The sequence below is a fragment of the Odontesthes bonariensis genome, chromosome 10, assembly GCF_027942865.1.
Source record: "Odontesthes bonariensis isolate fOdoBon6 chromosome 10, fOdoBon6.hap1, whole genome shotgun sequence".
Lineage (NCBI taxonomy): Eukaryota > Metazoa > Chordata > Actinopteri > Atheriniformes > Atherinopsidae > Odontesthes > Odontesthes bonariensis.
Window position 1 is genome coordinate 12,886,305 of NC_134515.1, and position 24,154 is coordinate 12,910,458.

General features: G+C 40.6%; 4 protein-coding genes across 9 annotated transcripts in view; 1 reads left to right on the top strand and 3 right to left on the bottom strand.

Moving 5' to 3' along the window:
- The window catches only part of cep104 (centrosomal protein 104), a 31,859-nt gene extending 22,579 nt beyond the window's left edge, over positions 1-9,280 (bottom strand). For 4 of the 5 annotated variants that reach the window (XR_012770494.1, XM_075476302.1, XM_075476304.1 and 1 more), the window contains exons 1-7: positions 9,137-9,280; positions 7,075-7,201; positions 6,560-6,733; positions 5,388-5,526; positions 4,405-4,467; positions 2,391-2,467; positions 1,571-1,739 (exon numbers count right to left, since the gene is read on the bottom strand). Coding sequence is in view for 4 of the 5 variants with exons in the window: in XM_075476302.1 (XP_075332417.1) it covers positions 1,571-1,739; positions 2,391-2,467; positions 4,405-4,467; positions 5,388-5,526; positions 6,560-6,733; positions 7,075-7,187 (735 nt within the window). In the remaining variant the exon portion in view is untranslated. The remainder of the gene's footprint in view (positions 1-1,570; positions 1,740-2,390; positions 2,468-4,404; positions 4,468-5,387; positions 5,527-6,559; positions 6,734-7,074; positions 7,202-9,136) is intronic. The other variant, XM_075476303.1, reaches the window with a different exon arrangement.
- A 483-nt stretch (positions 9,281-9,763) lies between these two features.
- On the top strand, positions 9,764-13,279 carry lrrc47 (leucine rich repeat containing 47). Its single transcript, XM_075475603.1, has 7 exons — positions 9,764-10,358; positions 10,668-11,123; positions 11,205-11,321; positions 11,431-11,546; positions 11,954-12,056; positions 12,310-12,399; positions 12,864-13,279. Exons 1-7 carry the CDS (start codon positions 9,789-9,791, stop codon positions 13,083-13,085), a joined length of 1,674 nt encoding a protein of 557 aa, XP_075331718.1. The 5' UTR covers positions 9,764-9,788; the 3' UTR covers positions 13,086-13,279.
- A 569-nt stretch (positions 13,280-13,848) lies between these two features.
- Positions 13,849-16,088, bottom strand: LOC142390101 (L-rhamnose-binding lectin SML-like). Its single transcript, XM_075475470.1, has 8 exons — positions 16,062-16,088; positions 15,909-15,971; positions 15,595-15,730; positions 14,724-14,833; positions 14,518-14,562; positions 14,299-14,431; positions 13,980-14,083; positions 13,849-13,868 (listed from the first exon to the last, which is right to left on the bottom strand). Exons 1-8 carry the CDS (start codon positions 16,069-16,071, stop codon positions 13,849-13,851), a joined length of 621 nt encoding a protein of 206 aa, XP_075331585.1. The 5' UTR covers positions 16,072-16,088.
- A 2,850-nt stretch (positions 16,089-18,938) lies between these two features.
- On the bottom strand, positions 18,939-20,982 carry LOC142390212 (L-rhamnose-binding lectin SML-like). Of its 2 annotated transcripts, none has more exons than XM_075475604.1 (10): positions 20,866-20,982; positions 20,622-20,654; positions 20,477-20,527; positions 20,250-20,391; positions 20,048-20,157; positions 19,771-19,815; positions 19,531-19,663; positions 19,266-19,369; positions 19,060-19,116; positions 18,939-19,014 (listed from the first exon to the last, which is right to left on the bottom strand). In XM_075475604.1, the coding sequence occupies exons 1-9, from the start codon at positions 20,888-20,890 to the stop codon at positions 19,085-19,087; spliced, it is 675 nt and encodes a 224-aa protein (XP_075331719.1). In that variant the 5' UTR covers positions 20,891-20,982; the 3' UTR covers positions 18,939-19,014; positions 19,060-19,084. The 2 variants fall into 2 exon arrangements, with proteins under 2 accessions (XP_075331719.1, XP_075331720.1); XM_075475605.1 differs by having other exon boundaries at positions 20,250-20,388; positions 20,866-20,981.
- Positions 20,983-24,154: the final 3,172 nt, after the last annotated feature.

The window sequence follows — 24,154 nt, forward strand, 5'->3', positions numbered from 1 at the left end:
CTTCGGGCAGCAGGAGGCGATGATCTGGCGGATGCCCAGACCGCAGACGGCGTGGCAGAAACAGGCGGTGGTCTGGCGGACGCCCAGACCTCAGACGGCGTGGCAGGAACAGGCGGTGGTCTGGTTGGCACCCAGACATCTGTCGATGTGGCAGGAGGAGGCGGTGGTCTGGTTGGCACCCAGACCTCCGTCGACGTGGCAGGAGGCGGGGCCGGAGACCGTCCAGCAAGCGGCCGGACATCCGGCAGGGAGGGAGCCCCCCCTTTAAGGGATGGATCCCAGACATCCCCAATGTCTGGGGGTGGGAGGGAGGGGTTTGAAAGAGTGAGACCATGGGCTGGGGCCCCATGGGCTCTGCGGCTTTGTCAGGCCCTGTGGCCTCTTTGTCAGGTTTGTGGTCAGGCTCATGGTCAGGCCCTGTGGCCTCTTGGTCAGGCTCATGGTCAGGCTCGTGGTCAGGCCCTGTGGCCTCTTGGTCAGGCTCGTGGCCAGGCCCTGTGGCCTCGTGGTCAGGCTCGTGGTCAGGCCCTGTGGCCTCGTGGTCAGGCTCGTGGTCAGGCTCTGGGGCCAGCTCGGACACTGCTGGGACCAGCTCGGACACTGTGGCTGGGGGTGCTGGGTCTCTGGACACTGTGGCTGCGGGGTCTCTGGACACTGTGGCTGCGGGGTCTCTGGACACTGTGGCTGCGGGGTCTCTGGACACTGTGGCTGCGGGGTCTCTGGACACTGTGGCTGCGGGGTCTCTGGACACTGTGGCTGCTGGGTCGCTGGAATGAAAAACTGGACAGGTGAGGGAGGTTGTGAGTCGTGCAGCCATCTGTTCTGGCTCCAAGCCAAAAACGGCCAGTGAGGTAGCGCGCTGCACAATCCTGGCATGATCCCAAGCGCCCTCCAGGTTATCATGCCACCCCCGGAGCCCCCGCCTCACCGACAGGAACGCCAGAAGCTTACCAGCCACCCAAAGTCTCTCAGATGCGGAGCCCCACTCAATACTTTTAAATAACTCTTCGTACAAGTCCCAAAACTGGTTGGAGTCCGCCGCGTCCATTTTCTGGCCGCATCTTTCTGTCAGGGTGGTGTGAAGGGAAGGACACGGATGCGGACTTCAAAATAGAAAATGAGGTTTATTCACAAAAACAAAGTACAAACAAAAGGTGCGGCAGAGCCGGATTCAAAAACTTGACTGTGGAAAAAGCAAACAAAAACTCTTGGCATAGCAATAAATAAATAAATAAATACTTATCTTGGGAGGGGACGAGGAACATGGAACAAACAAGGTTTCTTGGCATGGAGAGCAAATAAAGATCCGGCAAACAGAGAGGGGAGACTGGAGACTAAATAGGGAGTGAGAGTGATTGGGGAGTGAGTGCAGCTGAGGGAAAAAACACAGGTGAAGTGAGTGAACTAATAAACAGAGTGCAGGGAAACTGAGGCATGCTAAAGAAAAACTAAACATGGACTGAAAATCAAAACCTGGACCTAAACTGAATACAAAAACGCAACTAAAACATGAAACTAAAAACTTGAGTCCCATAGCGTGACACCTTTCAGTCAGCCTCCTAAAAGATACCTTTTGCAGGTCTGCGATGGCCTGTTTCAGATTCTTAGCCTGCACGAAGTTCTCTTGGCGGACCATGTTCTGTTTCCTCTGGTCCAGTAGACGAATGATGTGAGCAACTTCAGGGTCCTGGTACATGTCGAAGGCCAAGTCATCCAAGGGAGATATGGACGCACATTTGCTGAACGCAAAACAGGACAATAGGGCTTCAACTTCAACAAATGATGAAAATGTCATCAGCCATCACTGTCCCAAAGCTGAAATTGCCATCCTCAAATATGATGTTTTATCTATAACTCAAAGACACTCCGTTTGCTGTTAGGGACAAGTAACAAGACCAGAATAGATCTAAATACAAGAAGTTTTAAAAAGAGGACATAACAATTACTACCAAAACAATAATTATTTTAGTAATTCTCAACAAAGTGAGTGATTCACTTATTAGTTAGTTACCAAGGAACTCTAGTTTTCAGCGATGAACCAGTTTGTCTTTCCTTACAGCTTTGAAACACTGGGTCAATATCAGTTAAATTGGTTAGTTGTTGTGTAATTCTTGACCAAAGAAAAAGAAAAAAAGTACTCACTAACCCCCCCTATCCTACTGTCCCTTCTAAATGGTGAGACCTTGAGGTGAAACATCCCTTGGGGGGTGATATATTAAAAAAATATATTTCGAAATGTGTTTTTTTCTTTGGACAGGCCGCCACCTGCATCGTCTTCAAATGTATGTGACCTTGAATGCCTTATTGGTTGGCTTCCAGACTAAATGGCTTTGTTGAACAGTGTTATTGTCACAAGACAAAGAAACCAGGGTTCAATGGCCTTGTCTCACCCCATGAAAGTTGTGTCCAAGGCAGCTTCCTGCTGGGTACTGTTGAGGTAGTGTTCGATCAGCTGCTCTCTGCTTGGCTGGGGGTAAACAGATGGACAAATTACACACGTGTATATACTGTATACTCTTGTAATACTGTGCTACGTAAGACCAGCACTACAAAGGCATTTAACACGATCAATGACAAACGTCCTCACAGAGCAAGTGAACCACTTCTACTTTGCAAGTAATGAGTTGGAAGTATTACAAGAACTGTACACCATTAACAAAACTGTGTTAATAACAGAAAAGGGTACCTATAAAAAAGAGTTGACTGGTAGTTTTGCCTTATAAGCACATTAGCATGTCACACCAACAAAGTGCACTTCTTTAACTACTTTTTAAAAGGCTGGTTCTCCCAAATTTGAAAGGAACAAAAACCCACGTGAGAGTAAATCTAGCCATGCTGATACTTTGGGTTGTTTGTCCAAAACAAATGAACTGAATTCATAGAAATATGCAACAAAAACAAACAATGACACATATTCTAAGAAACTATGTAGACTGGCGTTCCTTGAGACCTGCATTGAACCAGTATGTAGTGAACAAAAGCAAAAGCCCCCATGGAAAGTGGTGTTCTATGCATTTTTTAGAGAGCATTCACAGCAGAGTTCACAGATAAACACAACGCTATGCAATAGTCTACTGTAAACACCAATGTTAAGTATGTAAACAAGAAATGGATGAACCACTAAGTTTTACCAGCAGTTGATTTATCAGCTACAAACTAGACAAAAAAGAAAGGATTAAATTTCTTAAAGATAGTAAAAAGTTGAAAGAGTGCCAGTCAGTCAAGCACATTTTAAATGAAAAAGTGGTAGAGTCACATGATACTTTAAACTTATACAAAGTAATAGGTATACGGAGTAAAGAACATACGATACTTCACAAAAGCAGAAGTGTAAAAATAGTATGAATGATAACAGAGTTAAGTGTAGCTCTTTTTGTGATAAGAATGCAGGGACATGTTGAGTCACTGATATGGTCAAAGCTTTTCCTAAAATCTTTTCTAGTCTTCTTGCTTTTCTTCATATGACCAGCCAAAATGTGCTGTGATACAACACAAGAAGCAATAAAGTAACTGCAAATATGAAAGTCACATCAAAAGGACAAATCAGGCAATTTACTTTGATATCACTGGTTGAACAGCAACTGAAAGAGGGAAGTGTGAGGCTTTTATACGGGGAGAGGGTTTGTTCATAATTTGGGTAAAACAATTCTTTAAAGCAGAAAATAATCTATGTTTCTCTCTGTAGTGTCCCTCTACAGGGCAAACTCAACTTCCACCCACAGAGCAGATACAGGAGAACAAGATCTAGCCGCCCCTCCAGGCAAGATCATTGCTGTGATGGAGGTGGTCAGAGTCGGATTAGTGGAGCAACAATGACCAGCCTGTTCACTGGAATCTGTGCAAACGTGTGTCCATGTCTTTCCATGTCTTTCTGTGTGTGTGCGTTTGTATGTGTGTGTGTTTTAAGGTGCTCTCACTCATCCAGAAGCCGTCCATCTGCAGGACTATCTGATTACACCGAATAACTAAAGGCCTCCTGTTTGATTATATAGTTCCCTCCCATTGTGTCTCATTACCACATGCCTGATACACACACACATAATAAATATATATATATACACATATATACATGTATGCTTACATAGACTGCTTGCATCAGTGAATAGAGTATATCCTCACCATATATTTATGTAATACAATGACGAGCTTAAAAAAAGAAAGAAGAAATCGTCTAAGAACAGAGTTTATCATGTTATGAGGGATGAATGGAAGATATAAAGTATGGGGGAAGCTTATTAATCATAAACCCATGTGCATGAAATAAAATGAAATGTGAGTCAATGTATCGTCAAACATCAATTAACCCTGTTTTTAGTGAGTGATGAGCGAGCAATGTTAGCACAACACCACCACCTTCTGCTTTGCAGAAGTAAATTCAGCTATGGGTGACACGTTCTCACTTACTATCGTGTTAAAAGCATTGCCATCCACAGAATCTCCCAGGACATTAATGGCAACCAAAGCAACCTGAAATCACAAACACACGTTGATGATTACGAGATTCAATGAAACAAAACTGTATGAGAAAATCTTTGGGAAATAAAGCAATGCGTGTGGATAAATGGGTTAGTGCTCGGAAGTGTAGGGTGGCTCGATCGGTTTCCATGTGAGGGAGCAAAGCAGGAGACATTTCATTGTTGACCAATCCCATGAAATGAAAAGCCAAGTATGAAAAAAGACAAAAAAAAGTCAGCTTATGATATAACTTATAATTTCAGCACTTTGAATAAAAATGTAAATTAAGCCTTAAAAATGTAAGAGTATAATTGGCAACATTATAATACTTATAATACACGCCACTTAACTACCTGCAGACCACATACTTCCTCTGATATTACCCTAAAATGTTTTCCTATATAATCTAGTTGCCAGTCACATTCATGGTAGTTATTAAAATAGTCTTGTGTCTAAGTGTGACTGTGATGGGGTTGCTGTTCCCTGAGAGTGGGTGCTCTGCCCTCTGTTGTTACTGGATATCTGGATAATGATTGGTTAACTGTTGCTCCTACTGTAACAGTCCCATGTAACACAAATACAGTGTTCAAAAACTGGAAGAAATTACAAAAAAAAGCAGCCTATTAAACCCATTAAGACTTGATGCGACACATGTTTAGATGTTAACACTTCTATATGACGGACACTTTCCGCAGAGAGGACAGTATCTAGAGGTTCTGTAGAAGGTAAAAGTTTAAGCACTATAACACATTATAATTAGACTTTGCTGTTTATTTTTCAATTAATTCAACTGAATTAGCTTCAAAGTTGACCAAAGTACTTTTTATCAAAATACAAGAACTTATAAACCTGATCAGTCCCAATGTAAAGCAGTAAGTGACTCTCCAGGAGGGAGGACAAATACGGAGCATTACTAACGTCTGACAGAATACCTGATTGTAGTGATTGTAACGGTTGACGTGGTTCTTGTGGAGGGTTATTCTCAGATACACCCCAACGGCATCTACATGGACGGACTTCAGCTCCCGAGCTTTGAAACCTGTCTTTTCATTGTCCGACAAAGACACATACCTGTGGTGAGAGTGCGGGGTTGTTAACTTAGGTCATCGGCTGTGCTGTGAGATTCAAATAACTGAGATGTTTAAGATGAATATCAGTCAATGCATTTCAGTTTGGTTATTACACCCAAAGGTTGAGCTGTATGACTGAACCCAATCATCCTGGCGAATTGAATTGTTTTTCTTCAAGTCTGCCTCGCTGATTCTAACTTCCTGTCTTTCAAAGAACTACAACTTCACAAACTGTTGTGTAAACTTTTTTTCAAAGAAAAAAACACACTGATAGTTAAATGAGTCCAAACTGCACCAGGATGTTGCAGTATATCCAACTTTATCAAACATGTTTTACTTTCCAAAAATAAATGAATAGAAAATGAAAGATATATAACTGCAAAAAAAACTAGATGCAAGAAATAACTGCAGATACCAATGACAAAATAAAAGGCTCGCTCAACGCATTAGCTAGCTTTAGTTTTAGCTGCTTTGCAAGGCCTCTTTAAACTGGGCACGGCCAAAGGTTGTTGGTTCAAAGATTTATCATGATTGTCCCTTCGCAGCTTATTTAGGCCTGACAGGTATCAAAGCAAGCTTTATGCCCCCTGCACTTCTAATGACCAACTTCCATTTCTCCGACATGGTGCCATATGTGGGAATGTGGCTGTGATGCTACGGTATGAGCTATGGTGCAGCTCCAGCACCTTATTTGATTGGCTCAGGATCTAATACATCTGCCACTGCCGTTGACTGGTCATGGCTAATTAACCTGAAAACCAGCTAAATCCATTCACCAGCCAATGATACAGTACCAGTACCGGTTCATACGTTATGTTAATTGGAAGTGAACAGTACCTCTGGATCCCATTAATATCCTTTTGATATAATCTGCTTCACTATAATTGAAGACTCCTACAGTATATTTTACATGATAATGCCACAACTTAGCAGCTCTAATCAGTTGACAACACTTAAAAATTACATTTGTTTCTAGTTGCACGTTATAACACGTTGGTATTCTACACAAAAAGATATCAAATATAAGATCTCACCCAAGTCTCCGAAGCTGCCCGGGAAACCCTGGAGGGCTGGTTTCAGGGAGGCTGTCTCCAATATGGAATTCAACCTTGGCTGGGATCAGGTACTGGTGAGCCAGAAGCTGCAGCTTCCTTATCCTACATCTCTCCACCAGCTGGAGAGTGACGTGCTGAGGATACGAGCAGAGCCTGCAGAGAATTTGATTCACAGAAACTCGAGTTGTTTAAGAGAAAAGGGCAAATAATGACACATCAAGTGTACAGTAGACATATTCTTAAGCTATTACTGTTTACGGTAAGGGGAAAATGAGGAATAACCAGTAGAATCTGAGGTATGATTTTTTTTTCTGAAGTACATGCTGATAACAGTGTTGGAAATGTTTGTATGTCTCCGTTTTACACTGTATTTCTAAAAATGATTAAAGTATCATACTGTAGGTGTAGATGTGGTAGAAATATGTCAGCGTTTATCATCATAAACCAGCAGGAAGTCCATGAAGCGTTTGAAAACAAAGCATCGTCTTAGTTACCTGCTGGACCTCCAGCCGTTGACCGTGGGTGCATGGACCGCGAGCTCCTTGGCACTGAAGTTGTCTTCATGACTTGAAGAGCTGACCACAGTAAATCCTATCTTCCTGGGCATTCCTCTGATCGACACTTATAAAAAACAAATCCTTTTAAATCATTATCTAACAACTGAAAACACAAAGAATTTCTAAGAGTACAGATGAATTACAGAACTGTCCAAACTGTGTTTAGGACCACCTGCATCTGGAACCACTCTCCTGCTAATGACTGACAGATAAACTGCAGTTTTCTATTAGATGCTTATTCACACCGAGGAATTACATCATCTTTATGTTTGAGTATCAGAGCTCTTTAGGCAACAGGCTTTTTTTCTTTATTGATAAAATTGTCCCAGAAAGCAACGTTACATTTAATTCTAAATTCTTCCTCTATAAGTAAAGATATTGCTCATTAAGTTTGCAAATTGGTCCTGAAAAATTTTAAATATCCTGGAGGGCTGTCACAGTACTTTGTCCATCCCAAACCAACCAGAGGTAATTCTGAACATCTATTAACAGCCTAAAGTTGATCCAATAAATCAAGAGTAGTTTCATCTCTATTATCTCAGCGCTCATGTCATGGATTGGGAAAGAAAACCAAAAGAAACACAAACATGTTTACATTCCCACATCGTTCAAATAGTTCTACACTTTTTAAATCAATTCAACAAGTTTGGTTTTTCCTTCTAAATCTCACCGATCCCAAATTTTTCACTGGATCAGGATCAAAACTTCTACTGAATGTCCATGAGGCCTTAATATAAACTGCAACTCAACAGCTGTTAAGTAATATTTCAAGTTCCCTCTGACTATTTTCTTTTGTTTTGGAAATACATATTGATTCTGTGTAGCATTAATATAGCTTCATCTCTAGAAATAATTTGGTCCCGACTTATATACAGCTACTCATATAGACCTGTGAAATCTAATGCAACAATAACAACACATCCAAAAACTGTACTTTCATTTAGCTTTAAATATGACGTTTTTAAGCTGTAAAAATAAGATGATGATTCTGTTCCATTTCTTGTGAGATCCATCTTATCAACGTATAAAAGTGAGGCAAAATGTTGGGAAAATTTCAAATGTTTTACATTCCAAAACACATCACCGCAAACTATAATCTTAGTTATGAATATCAAGTATATATTAATCAGCTGCAATACTTAATAAAGTGTCTGAACACGAAGAAACAACCCAGAGAAAGAAAATCAAACCGAACCGAAAAGTATGAAAAAACATATATTTACGAAAAGATAGGATGTCTTTTTGTCTTTTAGGCCACGTGACTAATTGTTCTGCTACATAACATTCAGTAACTGTATTATTGCAAACGATCATTTAGGGTTTTAAGGATGTTCAGCAAAAATTTCAACACATCTAGTGCAAAGTAGGTGACTGGTTAAGCTTGACAAAGAATCAGGAAAAAGGCTGAAAATGAGCTCTGACACTTGAAAAATACCCAGGTAAAAGATTACTTGCACTGCATTTATTTGTTCGTATCTTTGCTTATTGAACTCGTTAATTTGAGAAGATTTACAAGGTCCCATGAACCTAATGAGTTTTTGTGGAATAACTCGACACTAAATCTGAGCAAACTGTGCTGGACAGTAAACTCGTCGGTCTGAAAATAAGCACGTATTGACCATTTTGATGCTATAATAACGTGTAGCGTGAGGGTGTAAGTAAGTTTGAGAGATGCAAGAAGCTTAGGTGTTCATTTGAGAAATGTAAGTTGTACCGGGAAATTGTTAAACTGGCTGTTTGACGTGCGGTTCTGTTGAAAGATACGACTTAAACTGGACACTGCAAAACACAGCCAGAGGACAGAGGACCCCTTTTTGCTGACTCGAGTGTGCGCTAATGTGGCAGCAGGAGGGGGGGGGGGGGGCATTAGCTAACCGTTAATAACTATTCGATCAGGCATACGTAGCTAACCTGACGTAGTCCAGCAGTACCTGGGTTGTAAAGGGAAACTGACCGACTATAATTCTACACATGATAACTACAACTCTGTACGTCCTACCGTTCGTAAATGGACAGCTTGGAGTACACAGACAGCTACTTGCACGCTTTTCACAGACATCTCACCAGGAACATTAACGTGTCGCTGACAGCTTGTAGTTCCATCTCATCTCCATAACCACGGCTGACAACAGCCACTCTACACATGCGCAGTCGTAACACCGTTGGTGAGCCTCAGTGGATTGTTGTCTATGTAGTTTTTTTCTTTTTTTTTTTTTTTCTAAATAAATGCGGTTTAAAAAAAAAAACACTAACGAAGTAGAGCTAATAATTTACTACACACATTTCCCTACGATTATAAAAACCGGAAACATTTTGTTAAGCTTTTTTATATATATTTATAGATACTTCCTGATCTTGGGTTGGAGCACCGGATAAAGTTTCATGTCAAATCTTCAAAATAAATGCATTACGCGTAGCTACATGAACTCAAAATGATACTGCACACTCTCACTAAAAACTCACCTCATTTAAATATGATGAGCTACATTTGGATAATTGGTTACAACAGTGGGGTGGATAAGTATTAGTTTTCTTCCCCCCAAAAAAACAAATAGTTAAAAAAAAATTAACTTATTTTGAAAACTTTCAACGGAATCAGTGTGATTCATTAGCTGCGCGTGCTTTAAGCGATTTCACTGTGTGGCGACAGCATGGATGACATGGAGAAATGGCCAGAAATAGAGAAAGCAGCGACAGAGAAGAGGCGTGAGCTGGTGTTACAGGGCTCTGCTGTTGACAAGAGAATTTATTCCAACGGGGGACTCGCCTCCTCCATATATTCCCTTCAGCTGCTGAATTATCTGGAAGTAAGCCAGTGTCCGAGTTTGACAGAGATCCACGAGGACGTCCAACAACTGACCAACCTCCAAAGCCTCATCCTGTGCAGAAACAAGCTCGCCTCCATCCCGAATGTCATCGGCAGCCTCAAATGTCTTAAGGTTCTGGACCTTTCAGTCAACAATCTTACAGCTTTACCGGAGGGAATCAGTCAGTTAAGGGAGCTAAACACTCTCAACTTGAGCTGTAACAGCCTGGAGTTTCTGCCGGATGGACTGAGCCAATGCACCAAGCTCTCCACCATCAATGTTTCCAAGAACCGCATCACCGGTTTTCCTCCGGATCTGTTCTCCGAGCGGCTCGATCTGCTCAGCACCCTGGTGGCCTCCGATAACTTAATCGAGGTGCTGAGTGCAGATATTCGCAAGCTCTCAGCTCTGAAGGTGAGTACAGCTTCATATGAGATATATTGATGAGTTTTTTTGTACCATCAAACCCACATGACCCTTGCAAAGTTGACTTCTGAAATTCTGTCGGAAAAGTCTCCACAGAATGACACATTTACGTCGAATTGAAGGGAAGATTGCATTTTTTTTTGTATTTTGATTTATAGCCAAGGAGAAAGAAATCTATTTTTGTGGGTAACCCCCACACAGTTCTCTGCTGCTTTTGTGCCTTTTGTGTTACACTGCTCTTTTCCACTGTGTGAACCTCTGCCCTCGCACTTATTCTCCTCATGTCTTTCTTTGTAGGTGCTGGACGTCTCCAACAACAAGCTGAGTGAGATCCCCTCTGAGCTGACCGACTGCGCCAAGTTAAAGGAGATCAACTTCAAAGGCAACAAACTTAGCGACAAGCGTCTGGAGAAGATGGTCAACGGGTGTCAGACCAAGTCCATCCTGGATTATCTCCGAGGAAAAGGAAGAGGAAGACAGGGGGAGGACGGAGTTGATGGCGACGGAGGACGCAATGCTGACAAGAAGAGAAGGCCACAGCAGAGGAAGAAGAAGGGGGCAGAGGAACAGGATGAAGTGGAGGAACTTAACAAAATGGTTGTGAGGGTTCTCCATGTGTCCGACGTGCCCACAGCACTCGCAGTCAGCGTGAGTGCAGAGGTGAAAGATGTTCGACCGTACTTGGTGTGCTGCATGGTCAGAGGCATGAACCTCAAGTCCGGGAATGCTCTCAAACGCTTCTTGGTGGCTCAGGTAAACGCAGGACAAGAGCAGTGATGTTAATGGTGCGTGATCAGTAAGAATTGGTGACCAATACGTTTATTTTTTTTCTAGACAAAGCTCCATGATGATTTGTGTGGTAAAAGAACCATAGCAACCATCGCAACTCATGATGCGCAGCTTCTCAAAGGTCCGCTGGTATATGATGTAAAACCACCTACCCAGCTGAAGGTACGACAGTCCAGTCCTGTGTTTGTTTCTGCTGCTGTGGAATGCATTCTGGTTTTCACTCCTGTTAAAGAAACATCCTGATTTCACCTCTGCACATTATGTCTGCCAGATTGTGTCGCTGGGTCGGAAGGAGATGACGGCCGTTGAGCTGATAAGACAACTTCAATTAGAGGCTGACGAGCTGAGGAAGCAGAAGAAGAGGCAGAACGTCACAGGCCTCCATAAGTTAGTACCACCAAAGACTTTTCTGTACATTTATTTTGTTTCTGCTGGGGAAAATTCAGCTTATATATTTCAACAGTATAAAAGACTTACTTCTTGCTTTTGTTTGAACACATGAGGGCAGTATAAGTATGCTGAATCCCTGACTTTTATCAGACATTGTATAATATCTCTGTATGCTTCAAACATAAGGTTCTTCGTGACTTTCCGCCTGTTTGATAGAAGCCACGTAGCATCAGAAGGACAAAGCTGCCACTTTATAAGCTCACAAACGCCAGATAAAACATGCAAACCAGTCTCTTTGCTGAGCGTTACAGCTGACAGTGTTTTTCAGCTGGCAGCCATGACAGTGGGGAATCTTAACCCTCACATTTTCTTTATCAGCCACTCATCCCATTATTTTTTCACAGATACCTGCAGCTTCTGCAAGGAAAACCACTCTACCCCTGCCTTGTGGATGCAGAGGGACATGTGATCTCTTTCCCACCTATCACCAACAGTGAGAAAACCAAGGTGTCCACATGTATTTTCCTACTAGTTACCATAATTGTGTACGGATTTACTTATGAACTGGAAGTTAGAATGTCATATTGGCTCGTTTCACGGTGTTCTGGACAGAAGCAATGGATCTGATGTTGATGGAAATGACAATATGACACCTGACATCCAAATCTGCATATGTTTTGCCATGGCTTTTGCTCTGTTTATTCTGTTTTGTGTCTTCTCATGATGTAATACAAATGATGACATCTTCTTTCCTGCACAGATCAAGAAAACGACAAAAGAGTTGTTCCTTGAGGTGACGAGTGCAAGCAGCCTGCAGACCTGCAAAGATATTATGGACGCTCTGATAGTAGTACGTTTTTCCCTTTTCTCTCACTTCTCTGCTGTTTATCTCTATGTGAAGGTATTGGCAGAAGGTGTGGAACTGAAGCTCACATTTTGTCCTGAGGGTGGCAATAGAGGAGTGTTCTTGAAAAGATCCGTTCTCAGTAAACTTGACAGGAATATTCGTGAGCAAGTGAATGTTTAGGCCTCAGTCGAGCTCAAGAGCAACAATAGAGAGGTGGAATAAGATTTAATTTGGCTATGATGCATTTCAGCTGCTTATCTCATGTTGTTTTGTCTTGTTTTTGTCAACTACACTCAAGTGTTCCTGTGAGACTTTTTTTAATCAAACACATCAAAGCAAACACAAACTGAATTAAGGAGAAAGTTGAATCAGTTTTTTAGATTGATTTTCTGTCACAGCGTCCATGCTGCAGTTTTTATTGTTTTACCAACACAAGCATTTACCAGGTGATATCCGTTTCCTCACAGAAAATGGCAGAGTTGAATAAGTTCACGGCAGAGCATCGGGAAGAGGTGGGGTCGGACGAGGAGGGTGACGGAGCACCAGAGCCGGCCGCCAGCAGTGAAACCTCCGGCCAACTGATCATCCAACAGATCCGAACGGTTGACCAAGACGGAAACCTGAAGGTCGTTTACCCGTCAAAGACGGACCTCTCTGAAGGCAGCGGCAACTTGACTGTCATTTGGTAGCAATGATTTGGATTCTAATTATATCTATTCACAAGCAACATAAGGTCATTTTAATAGGTTACCCATTTGGATATTAAGTTCTGATGAGATATTGTTTTCCTTGTGATTTTGATTACTGTACAGCTTTTTAAAATCACGTCTGGTAATCCTTTAATAAATCATTTTGCCACTTCCTGGGAGCTTGCTACACATCAAATACGGTCACATTTCTAAGTTGAAAGCCATTGGTCAGTTTATAAAGATTGGCAGTAACAGACTTTAGCTTGATCTTGTAATCCTTTTAAAGTATTTAAAGGTTTCTCTGACAAATTAAATTCCAGCTTTGCTGTTTCCCTTTAAACACGCACTAATGATGTCCAAGAGGGGCTTAATAAACCTGACTTCTGATGGAATTTGTTGCATTTGTCTGTCAGCTTTTTTCTTTTTATTACCTGGAACGCAGATAAGAAGCGGAACTGAACTAGGGTTTGGAAAGAACTGGACCCAATAAGTTTAATGCAACAGATAACATTTATTATTTAAGCGGTATTTTGATCTACAATTTATATGTAGAAAGACTTCAGTAATCTCTTAATGTTAAGCCACCTGCAGATGGAATTGGTATTGTCAACGTCTATAAAAAAAAAAAGGTCATTCTGCCTGTAACAGTAAAACTTTGGCATGATGTGAGTCTGAGTACTTATTAGTACTTTTGCCAACATTGCAATGGAACAATTGCTTAATTCAGTGCATGTTTGTCATCTCAGTGTGCTTCCAGAGACTGCTATGGAACAAGTCCAGGATCTGCAAAAGAGTCAGAAATATTCAATTCAGACAGGTGTTTCTGGTTTTGTTGCAGATGTGTGCTAGCAACATGAAACAAACACACGTTGCATAGGCTTTTAAATAACTTACATTCACAGACATAGGCCACCTCCAGGTACTTGAATGTGCCAGCACAGGGGTCTCCAAACACGGAGTTTCGAGCTCTGATGATGCACCTGTTTTTCCCATTACAGCTGTGAATGCAGAATGAGAGAAGACAGGCTTCAGTGCACCTTGCTGCACACGAACTGTGTCATTTAAAGCGAACTTGTGTCTGGAATTTGGCCTTTTTAGAAGATGTTCATCCACCATATTTAAAATGTATTTTTCCTTTTCGACTAACTGAGTAAAACCCTGATAAAATCTTTCTGCTTTTATCCACCCGTATCAATTGGAAATGGTCCCTCACCGTTCAGCAACTCTTCTTGTGGGGTTTGAGCAGTACACATTCTCAGTCTGAGAGGCGGGCCGCTTGTAAGAGCACGTGGTCTGGTCGTAGCGTCCATAGTCGGCACCATAGACAAATATAACCTGCCCTTCATCTGATAAAGAGGAAGAACATGCAATTATGCTCATATCTGTCACACTGCTCGATCTTAAACATAAAAATGAAAATATGTAGTCTTACCACACTGCAAATGTGCAATGGAGTGCTCACACGTAACGAGGTGAACTGTCAAAGTACAGAACATGAAAAACATTAGACATCTTACAATCAAGCTGATGTGCAGTTAGAATAGAATTGAAAAATACTTTATTCATCCCCCAATGGGGGAAATTCATGCTTATGCTTCACTATTAGTTTCAGTCAAACATCCCTGACTTGACACTGACTTGCTGGTAAGCAGGTGTAGTTGGTGTCCAGATACTTGAAGATGCCTCTGCAGGGATCGGAGGTGTGAACGACAGTTGTCCTGATCTCACACACCTTCTTGCCATCACACCTGTTTCATTGACAGTAACAGTATGTAAGTGCTTCACACAAAGGCACAATCAAAGCTAAAAAGCTTATTATGCATGAAAAAAAACAATATACATGTTTAAATACAATACTTTATTCTTATAATGTTTCTTTCTTTATATCAATGTGCACTTTTTTTTGGGTTGGAAATTTCCCTTTCCTGACTAACCATAAAAAGACTGACTTTGGTCCCCAGATGATCAGTTAATAACCAGTTCATCTTTATGTGCCAAAAGTGGAACAGCTTTAGCTTAGGTGAAGATGCTAATTGAAATGATGACATAACATTTATTTTTCATAGTATTTTGAACTTTTAACACAATGAAAAGTTATGACCTATAAAACCTTGTATGTAAATGTTATGCTCCTGTAAGTTGGATCATATGTCCTTGTCTATGATAAACAAATAAGAAAAACAGAAAAGAAGGAGCATTCAATTAAAGCTTACAGTTGTGTGATGTCTCCAGCTAAGGTATTATGGACAACAGCGAGAAGAGAGAATTAACTGAGGTCTTGATCTAGTGTAAAAACCTTTACTGTTTGGACATGAACTCTACCACTTCATCTTTGCTTCATTGCATTTCCCCGGTGTCTGACTGTGTCTGATATGTTGAACTGTGCTTCCCTGAATTATGAAGTTACCACATCTGTGGTTACTCCTTTCTTCGTAACATTGCAACGTTGGCCCTTCTCAAAAGACTCGCAGCCATCAGTGAGTACTGTTACTGTAAATACACATTGTACCTGTTTTTGATGACATCCACAGTGCCTTCTTGAGAGCACCTAGTATTGTCAAGCTGTTGCTGAGTGATGCCTTCACTGCAGGTCTCACGGTCTGCACGACCATACAGAGCTGACTGCACGCTGATTACTCCGGTATCTGGTATCACAGCAAGGGAAAAAGTAAGGAACAAGAGGAAAAGCTTATAGCATATATCAAATGTTTCTGAAAAAACAAGAATGAGAGCTGAACAATAGCACCTGAGGTCTTCTATTTAGGTCTTAAATCTTAAATGTATCATCCAGTGTAGACACATAGATTTGGAAATTTCACTTACCACAGCTCAAACGATGGACATTGAAGTTGTCATCACAGCTTATGACTCTCTCCGTTGAAGCAACTGAAATAACAAATATCAAAGTATAAGTTGGAGGCTGTTTGAGCTGCATGTAGAGAATACGTTCAAGCATTCTGGCACTCCAGCGTTTACCTGATGCCATGAGCAAACAAGCTGTTGCAAGCACTGGAAAAAAGGTAAAAAATCACTGTTAAAATTTTTTTTTTAGTATGCCATAAAACTACTATCAACAACTTACACAAATATTGAGAGAAATATCCGTATACTGCATAACATGAACTATTGTATATGTACTCACACAGTCCGATGCTGAGTCTGAAGTGCAACATGGTTTTAGAAGATCCAGTCTTTAGGGTATATGGGAATGGTGGCAACAGAGACAAGAACGCTTGTATTTATACTGCCAGGTGAGTTAAACAAAGGCTTGATCTTACACAACTGCCTCCTGTCCATAAGTGTAAAAAAAATGGTGACACAGAGCCACAATGCATTATTGTTGAGGTGCAGCAATGATGAACGAGGCAATGATTTATCAGTTCTGTATGAAGGCAATAAGGAAAAAGATTTATCATAATGCCAGCTCCCATTAAGGATAAGGATGTATTTTTGACATTTCAAGTAAAATGACACAGCTCTGCTCTATTTATGAAGTTGCAAAACTATATTTTCTTCATACTGGAGTTTTTTCCCCACTCACACATGCCCTTTTAGGTGACTCATTCACTTCTTTTGTTTGTCATTTTGCTCAAATTTATTTCCTTGAACAAGTGCTCCTGTTTACGTTGAAAGTGTGGGGTGAGCTTGACACTGCTCGAACCACATTATAATAACATGTTGTTTAGGACCAGAATGAACTCTGTCTAGACAATGACGAAGATGTAGTGGCATTCTCAGACAGCAGGTGCCAGAAAGATATTGGTTTGGACCACTTACACACAGAATGTTATCAAGAGGTATAAGAAGCTCTCACAAACTAAGGTCATTAGGAATTTCCGTGTATGCTCTCATTTTGAATTTCCCCCACTGGGGGATGGATAAAGCATTTTTCTATTCTATTCTATTCTATTCTATTCTATTCTATTCTATTCTATTCTATTCTATTCTATTCTATGTACATGTCTCTATGTTGTTCCGATCAATAAATTCCCCATAAGAGGCTGCAAAGATGAGTCCGACTACTCTTTTCTCCGCAGCAAAGGTGTGACACTTTGGACTGATCACATCTATGCCAAGAATTCACCTAAACTGGACCTTTTCTCCCCTTCCCTGTATGTTTCCTCTGACTGAGAATGATTTAAGCATGAAAGAAAACAAAAGTTAATCGGACATTGTGCTGGAATATAATCTTAAAGAACTCATCCCAGTTGTTCATACCCTGAAACATTAATGGCAAAACCTTTGACTTTCACTGAAGCAGTCTCACAATCCCAATACAGTAACTTCTCGTCTCAAAAGGGATTTACGGCTACTCCTCATTAACAACAATATCAAGGTTTGTGTAATCTGAAGATTTCCTTTGCCGCATGCTGGTTACTTCCACAGATCCTTATGGGGATGCAGGTCGGGACTAGAGCCGGTACCTGCAGACTGCCTGATCGTGTCCACCAGAGTCTTACTGCCTTTATAGCCTTTCATGGAAAAAACAGTGGTTCCAAGCTCCAACTTTGACTCTCACTTTGTCTATTTATCTATTTGTTCTTTTTGTTTCTTTTGATTATTTTGTTTGTTTGATTGTGAAGCTGCTTAACGCTGACCTTTTAATCAGTCAAGTATAAAAAGACACCTGTCTCAAAGGATGATCCAGTTTTGTGTCTTGGCAAAGAACTCATTTAATGTTGTATCTTTAGACACTTTGTTACCAGCAGTCTGTTGCAAAGACATGTCGTTTGTTCAAATTTCTTAAAATGTTCAGCAGGCATAAGACAGTAATATTGCTCAAAAAAAATTGATTTCCAGGGAGCGATTGGTCAAAAACTTATATATCCCTCTATGGAAGGGTGGCTATCAAGAAGCCATTCTTAAGGAAGGGAAACAGGGAGAAAAGACTGAGGTATGTGAAACAACACAAGAAGAGGACCGAAACTCGGTGGCAACAGGTCTTATGGAGGGATAAATCCTCCTCAGAGCCTCAACGTTATTGAAGCCGTGTGGGATCATCTTAACAAAGAACAGAACAAAAGGCAGCCAACATCCAAAGAAGAGCTTTGGAATGTCTTATAAGAAGCCTGGGGAACTATTCTTTATTTCCTGCTAAAGGAAATAACAAGAAAGCTTGTCTTAGACGTTCAGGCTATGTTTAAGAATAAAACCGGTCATACCAAACATTGAATTTCAAGTTTGTTAGAATTGTATAAGCTATGTTTTTGCCCTCTATATTGTAAATCCATTTATGCTTGCCCATTTGAATAAATCACTGCTCCAGTTTCCTGCTTACTGGAAATGTATACAGAAATGAGTGGTGGCTGAAGACTTTTACACAGTACTGTGTAAAAGTGTGTGTCAAAGTCCACCAAGCTACTCACAGCACTTTAGATACGAGAGGTTTTTATTGACTTTTTTTTACAAATGTATCAAGCATCAGACTACACCGAAACTCTGAGAAACCTTTTTTTCCCCAGCAAATATTTTGACTTGTCTCACCACTGAAAGCACTGGTGTAATTAATGACAGGAACAATAGCAGAGCAGCAGGACCTTCCCCCAAGTTGAGTGCTGCCATTGTAAGTAACCCTGTGCAGTTCCTGCTATGAGATGTCGAAATGTTTACTTTGAAAAAAGCCTCTTGCTTTTATTCTACAATAACGTGTTCTGTGAGTTGTTCCCATTTAAATTCAATTGATTTCCTGGAACACTCAAAGCCCTTATTGTTGTGTTTTTGTCCCTGGGCTTCCTGATTGACCCAAATTTACCTCAGGCTCAATCAGAGAGTTACGGGACTCGTGAAGCTATTTTTATATGCAAGAACAAAATCGTAAAACAATAAAAATGCAATCACAAACATGACACATGCTGTGGATGTTATGTACTTTATTAGTTTAGTTTATTAGCTTATTTGACAGGGGCCATGTACAAGACAGTTCTAGTACCAGAGTTAGCTAAAAAGCTAATTTACATCTGTGGTCCCTTCAATGCATCTTTAATGTGATCTTAACATGTTTACACCGACTCATCTGGACTGACCACAGGATCTGAAAGAAAGAAAATAAAGTTGCTTAAAGCACAGAAAGTACAACCATTTTGACCTATTTTCCCCACAATAATAATAATGATATTTTTATTTGCAAATTTAAACCACAGGCTTGCTTCAGTAAATCAGACACTGTTTCAGGCTACTTACATTGACATGCGTAAGCCACCTCCAGGTACTTGTAGGTGCCCACACAGGGGTCTCCAAACACGGAGTTGCTTGCTTTGATAATGCAGCTGTTTTTCCCATTGCAGCTGTGGAGGCAAATGAGTAAAAACAGATGTAAAAGGGATCTGGAGAATATCCCATTTGGATATTTTTGTATCTATAAAGATACTGCAGTGATATAATGAGATATATCATGATTTTTCAAAGGCTTCAAACCAAGTTACAAATTGGAAAAGAGAATCTGTACCTGTCTGCTACTTTCACTGTGGGGTTTGAGCAGACACTGTTTTCAATCTGAGACTCTGGCCGACCATAAACACACGTGCTCTTGTCTCTGCGTCCATAATCAGCCCCGTAGACAAAGATAACCTGTCCCTGATCTGACAAAGAAAAGAAGAAGCCTTTCAGAAAAGTAACAATGCTTTGCTTGTCATGTTAATGACATTGTCATATAATGATGTACAAGGAAGAAAAAATGGGATCTTACCACATTGCAGGTATGCTACAGAGTGCTCACATGTCACACGGTGAACTGTGAAAATAGCATGAATGACCATAAATATTCATTAAAGACCTCACATCTAATTGTTTTTCCTCTCTGTCTCAGGTTATATCACGTTGCATTGATATAATCCCAACTTCATGGCAGTATTACTGTAGCCTACATCTCCTGTAATAATCACCCAAAGAACACATAGCAGTATATTTCTAACACAATCATTTTAATAAAAATAATTTTGAGAGTACTAAATCAGATGACTGACTTGCTGGGAGGCAGGTGTATGTGGTCTGCAGATATTTTGCGGTGTCTGTGCAGGGATCGGATGCTGTGAGGTCATTTTTGTTCAGCTCACACACCATTTTTCCATCACATCTGCAAAACAAAAAACCGAGGGAGAACTCACACGTTGGATCTGCTACGAACCTCCACTGAAGTGAGATCAGCTGCGACAACACATGTTATACCTTTTCTTAACAGCATCCCCGATGCCCTCCAGAGAGCAGTCTGTGTTAGAAATCTGATTTGGAGGTTCTTCCTCACTACAGGTCACACTGTCCACTCGTCCGTATAGTGCCGACTGAACACTGATCACTCCGTCTAAATCTGCTTCAGAGCAAAGAAGGAGAAAATAGAACACACATCCAGTAACACACCAAACAAAGTCACGTTAACACATAACCTGAAATCATACCGCAGCTCAGGCGATGTACCGTGTCAGGATTACAAGTGGTGACTTTCTCTGCTGGGATACATGAAAAGAAGAGTCTTAGCAGAGTGAGTTTATCACAAAAATATGCGTGAACGTCTCAATTCATGCTCGCCATACAGATATTCACCTGCTCTTACAAGAAGGCAGGTTGCTGCCAGCACTGAAAAATAAAAAAAAATGTGTCAGATAGTTTACAAAAAAAAAAATTAACAAAACAAGTCATGGATCTAAAGATAGTTAAAATGACTTGCTTCATATAATTTTTTAACTCTAATCAACATAATAACTTCAACTTTCCTGGACACACACACACACACACATATACATATACATAAAGCCATAATATTACTTATGTTTAACAATTTACTTACAAAGCGTGCTGCTGAAGAAGAACATGTTTTTCAGGACCCAGTTGTGAGACTGATAGTGGGAACAGACACTCCGTATTTATATATTTGGATCTAGGGCAGCCTGCGTTTGCAGTGTGACACAAGCCTGAACCTGACTCCCAAGGCTCCCATTCAGTGGGCTATAATTCATTAAAATGAGAATAATATAATAATCCCTGGTGGGAGGGAAGGCAGACAGGATGTCTGAGAGCAGAGACTGAACAATCTGAGGCAATATTAAGCCTTGAGATGACCAAGCAAAACATACAGAAAAACAAACAGGAGAAATGATGATGATTTTGCTATTTTGTTTATAGCAAACTAAATTATCAAGCCTCACATGCTTTGAATCAAATGCAATTGGTGTGTGGATAACGGTCATGCAGAACGTTTTGGGCAAACCATTTTGCATCCGATGTTGGGGTTAGTTTTATAAAGACAGTAGAGAGAGACGGTTGCTTGGACTACATATATAGGAAAATACTTTTTTCAGTATTTAATTAGTTCAAACCGAGAAAGTTGAATTGACTGGACACAGGGACAAAAGTAGTACATCCTGTCGTTTGTTCATGATGATATTCTGATGCCTCGTACAGTTCACTTTATACGTTACAAGACAGACCAAATGAGCAACAAAGTTTTGACCATCCTGCTAATATTAAGTAGGTCACAAAAAAATGGTCGGACCCTACAGGGCGTGGACAAACAACATGTGAGGGTGTCCTGGAGTGTCGGGTAGCTGGACAAAACAATAAATCATTTGGGACCTGTAGATAGTGGTTTCAACACATGCCATCAGATCGGTATCTGGGATTAATTCTTTTACACTGACAAAGTCTTTATAGTTTGGGTTGGTTGTTGAGAAAGATGCCCAAACAAAATCTGTTCTCAGAAAGTACTGAGAACTTTCTAATCTCCTCTCATTGGGAAAAACATCCATACATACAAACCGGAGGCCATCCGTAAATCAGTGCTCATGAGTACTCATGCTTGACACCAACCACTCATCTTATTCTCAGAAATAATGAAAGTGATTGTAAATCTAGGACGCAAAAAAGTGATTTATGGTTAAATCACTGGCGGAGTTGAACATTTTTCTGTCTTTGGATGGTGGAGCCTTTTTTCTGAAAAATCATTTTCCAGCCAGGATTACATCAATCCTCGAACTTGGCTTTCATTTTGACCTCAGCTTCAAATATGTAGAGTGTTATGGCTGTATATTCCACAGCTGTGATGCTTTAGCCCTCAGACACTGAAACAGCTGCATATATTTTGCCCAAACTTCTGACAAACTGTGATGGGTGCCGACAGTTAAAAAAGAAAAAAAGAAGGCGATTCAGTGCTTTGTAATGAGATGGACACATCGGAAATGATGAAGCCAAGTTAGTGTAAAAGAAATTTTAAGCAAGAATTATGAGGCCAAGATTTTCTTCCAGATGACTGGAGACAAAAAAACAACAACAAAAAAAAAACAGCTACATGAACTACAAAACATGAGCATTCACAGTTGAAGTAAACAGAAATGTTCTGTCTGTGGAGGTGGGCCACATGAGGATTTCATATGAAATGGTTTGACATGAATCAAATCCAAGTCGGCCCTGTTGTGAAGTTCACTGGCCAAAAAGATTATAAAAAGAAATTATTACTTTTCAGAAGGTAAGAAATCTCGTACATGCAATGTCAAACAATGGGCTGCCTGGCTTTGATATACTTGATAACTTAAAACACGTGTTTTCCAGTCTGTCTGTAAGCAGGTTAAACTGGGTTTCATAAAATTAACTCAATACATTTGAGATTCAGGTCTATTTAACTATTTTACTTGTATAACTGGGGGGATCTCTGACAGAGACATAAGTTAACCATCTTATCTACAGAGGAAATGGTAGTGATGTTGTATCAAGGTTGTCCAAAGACAACCAGGGAAACCCTGTGGCTTTTACAGAAGTGTGACACGTGGCTTGTGTTAGAGTGACTTTATTGTTTTCATTTTATTATCATTATCATTATTGGGGGTCCTAGCAGCAAAGCTGCAGGAACCCCATTGTGTTAGTAGTTATTCCTATTATTGATCTACTTTCTTCTGCAATTGAAGTCTATGGCAGCCCCATTAACGCAATGCGGGAAAGTTGTGAAATTTGGCACACGTAATCAGCCAAGTGCCAAAAGTAAAGTCAAGAAATTTCATGGCCCAAGTGCTTACTCACCAGCGCCACCAACACGTCAAAGTTCAAAGTGCATCCAAATGCATAACTTTGGACTACTTGGTCCAAATTTCACAAATGAGGCAACATTGGAATCCTTGGATCATGACTAGTCCAACGCACCCAATGACGTCATTGGCCTATGCCTACAATGTCCGCCATTTTGAATTTAATCAAAAAGTTTAAAAAAGCATTTCAGGCCCCGCAGATTGTCCGATCTCCACGAAACTTGGCACATAGAATCTTCAGACCAAGCCGCACAAAAGTTATCATGTGGAATTTTTAATTAGGCTTTTGATTTTGCATAAAAGCCAATCAAACATAAGGTTGACGCCGCCAAAGCGGAAGTGAGGCCATATCTTGGCAACCATTTGATGTTATGACGTCAAACTTCGCAAACAGACTCAAGAGCCCAACTGTAAGAGGCCCAAGAAGTTTGGTGACGTCTGGCCTATAGGTGGCGCTATATGCAGCAGAAATGCATTTTTGCTCATATCTTTGGACTTATTGGTCCAAATTTCGCAACTGAGACATCATTGGAATCCTTGGATCATGACTAGTCTAACGCACCCTATGACGTCATTGGCCTATTACTACAATTTCCGCCATTTTGAATTTAATCAAAAAGCATAAAAAAGCATTTCAGGCCACGCAAATTATCTGATCTCCACGAAACTTGGCACATAGAATCTTCAGATCAAGCCTCACAAAAGTTAATGTGTGGAATTTCTTAATTAGTATTCCGATTTTTCATAAAAGCCAATCAAAGTCGAGTTTGATGCCGCCAAAGCGGAAGTGAGGCCTTATCTTGGCAACCATTTGGTGTTATGACGTCAAACTTCTAACACAGACTCAAGACCACTACTGTAAGAGGCACAAGAAGTTTGGTGACGTCTGGCCTATAGGTGGCGCTATATGCAGCAGAAATGCATTTTTGCTCATATCTTTGAACTTATTGGTCCAAATGTCACAAATGATACATCACTGGAATCCTTGGATCATGACTAGTCTAACGCACCCTATGACGTCATTGGCCTATGTCTAGAATTTCCGCCATTTTGAATTTAATC